The sequence below is a fragment of the Morone saxatilis genome, unplaced genomic scaffold (genome assembly GCF_004916995.1).
Source record: "Morone saxatilis isolate NCDOM2014 unplaced genomic scaffold, NCSU_SB_2.0 Contig23, whole genome shotgun sequence".
Lineage (NCBI taxonomy): Eukaryota > Metazoa > Chordata > Actinopteri > Moronidae > Morone > Morone saxatilis.
Window position 1 is genome coordinate 16,288,452 of NW_023339796.1, and position 1,854 is coordinate 16,290,305.

The 1,854-nt window shown below is 42.3% G+C and overlaps 1 protein-coding gene across 1 annotated transcript in view; it reads left to right on the forward strand.

The window, feature by feature from the left end:
- The window catches only part of LOC118334528 (CMP-N-acetylneuraminate-beta-1,4-galactoside alpha-2,3-sialyltransferase-like), a 32,291-nt gene extending 30,443 nt beyond the window's left edge, over positions 1-1,848 (forward strand). Inside the window, exon 11 of the mRNA XM_035670448.1 lies at positions 8-1,848. Coding sequence (XP_035526341.1) covers positions 8-97 — 90 coding nt within the window. The 3' untranslated portion in view covers positions 98-1,848. The remainder of the gene's footprint in view (positions 1-7) is intronic.
- Positions 1,849-1,854: the final 6 nt, after the last annotated feature.

Below are 1,854 nucleotides of genomic sequence, written 5' to 3' on the forward strand. Positions count from 1 at the left end.
CCCACAGTCATGGACACACAACATATCCAAGGAGAAGGAGTTCCTCCGCAAGCTGGTGAAAGCCAACGTCATCACAGACCTGACCAACGGTATCTGAGTTTACACCCACCCACAGTCTCCTTCTGCCTTCCCCAAAGGACTACTAAACAGGAAGCGGGGAAGCGGATCGACTCTGGGAGAAAGAACCCTTAGAACCCGGGTGGCCTGCACACCGTCTGGGTTTTCATATCAAAGGAGATTATTAAAATTATTTCTGTGGAGAGATGCACACATGTGCCTTCTGAACCAAAGACTCCTGCTGATTGTAGCAGGGAGGATGAGGAGTGAGGATGAGGGGGGGGCGACCATGGGGAGAACTGGATCTGCCTGGTTCCTGTCTTATCAGGAGACAGTTGCAGGAAAGCTCTACCGGCCCCATGCTTCATCAATTACCACATTGACCCCCCACCCAAAGTATCACATGAATGAATAGGAAGAGCAGAGGTGACATATTGACATAGAGATGTCAGGATTTATCTCAACTTGCTAACTCAACGAAGGGACAGAGGAGAAAGGAATGAAAAGAGGACTGTAAGAGAGCGTGTGCGGGGATGGGTTGAGTATTAGCAGTGCCAAACGTACCTCGTACAGGGGAGAGGCGGTCGTCCTCTCCTTTTGCTGCCTGAATGTATTCACTTTCCTCAGTGTAAATATCAAAGATTTTTACTATGCTTTTTAACAAGCTGCAGCACCCCTCTTCTCCAAGTCCCACCCTCCGCCTGCTGTTTGTCCATTCATTTATTCACTTTTTACTGTCTGTCCAGGGTCCAAAATGAACACTTGCCAAGCCAGATGACAGTAGATAAATCAACAAGGATCACCTTCCACTCAGACTGGTATCACTTGAGAAATTCAAGTGTTTCATTAATATACAGACTTTTTGCAGTTTCCTCTGTGAAGTATTTTGTCTGTAAGGGAATTCTATTAGTGACTCTATAAACCAGGTTGAAGCTGGCTCTACACAGAGTAGTTGTGTGTGTTTTTCTGGTGTCTGGATGGTTAGTTATCCCCTTGTGGCTGAGAGATCAGACAGATCCAAATTAAATCTGAATACAGAAAAATTATTTTTTAAAGTGTTTATAAGTTTTCTATCAAAACTCTAAATCTGTTTGTTTTAAAAATATAATAACTTTGTTCTCACTAAATAACATTGGAAGCATGTATCAGGAATAATGTATATTCATTATTTTGGTCAGTCTAAATTATTTTTGTGGGACTATTTTTGTTTTGTTTACCAGCTCTCGCAGGTGAGCCCAAAAGTTAGATTAAGACACTGCATCTCTCCCTCTCTTCCGGTCTCTTTGTAAATCCTTCCTCCTCCAGGTTCATTCATGTCACAGTACTGTCTTCATCACTTCATCAGCTGTGAGCCTCCAGGCTACAGCGTAGACATACAATAACGTGTCCTGCCCTGGTGAGAGCAGGTTCTGTATGTCAGAACCCTTTCCAACCTCCTGTTGCTGCAGATTTACTTGTTCTTCAGTAAATGGTGAAATCTCGGATTGTAGAATATAAATATATATATTTTTGTTTTTAGGTTAATTATTTATTTTGTTACAAAGTCCCAGCGTTTTGGTCACAGGCAGGCCTGCTTCCTGTTGTTTCTGTTCAGATAAAACACAAAAAGTTTGAATTTGTGTTTTCGAATCCACCACCATGTGCTTCCTCAGAGACTGCAGCATCTTTTAAGTTTGTGGCAGAAGCAGCGAATTCACAGCTGAATCTGTTTGGAATTGGCTTAGTGTTCAGTGTTAGTCGGCAGCCTTTTATTTCGGTGCTTTATGTTACACGTGCTCTTCTTTTTTTATTTTTTTT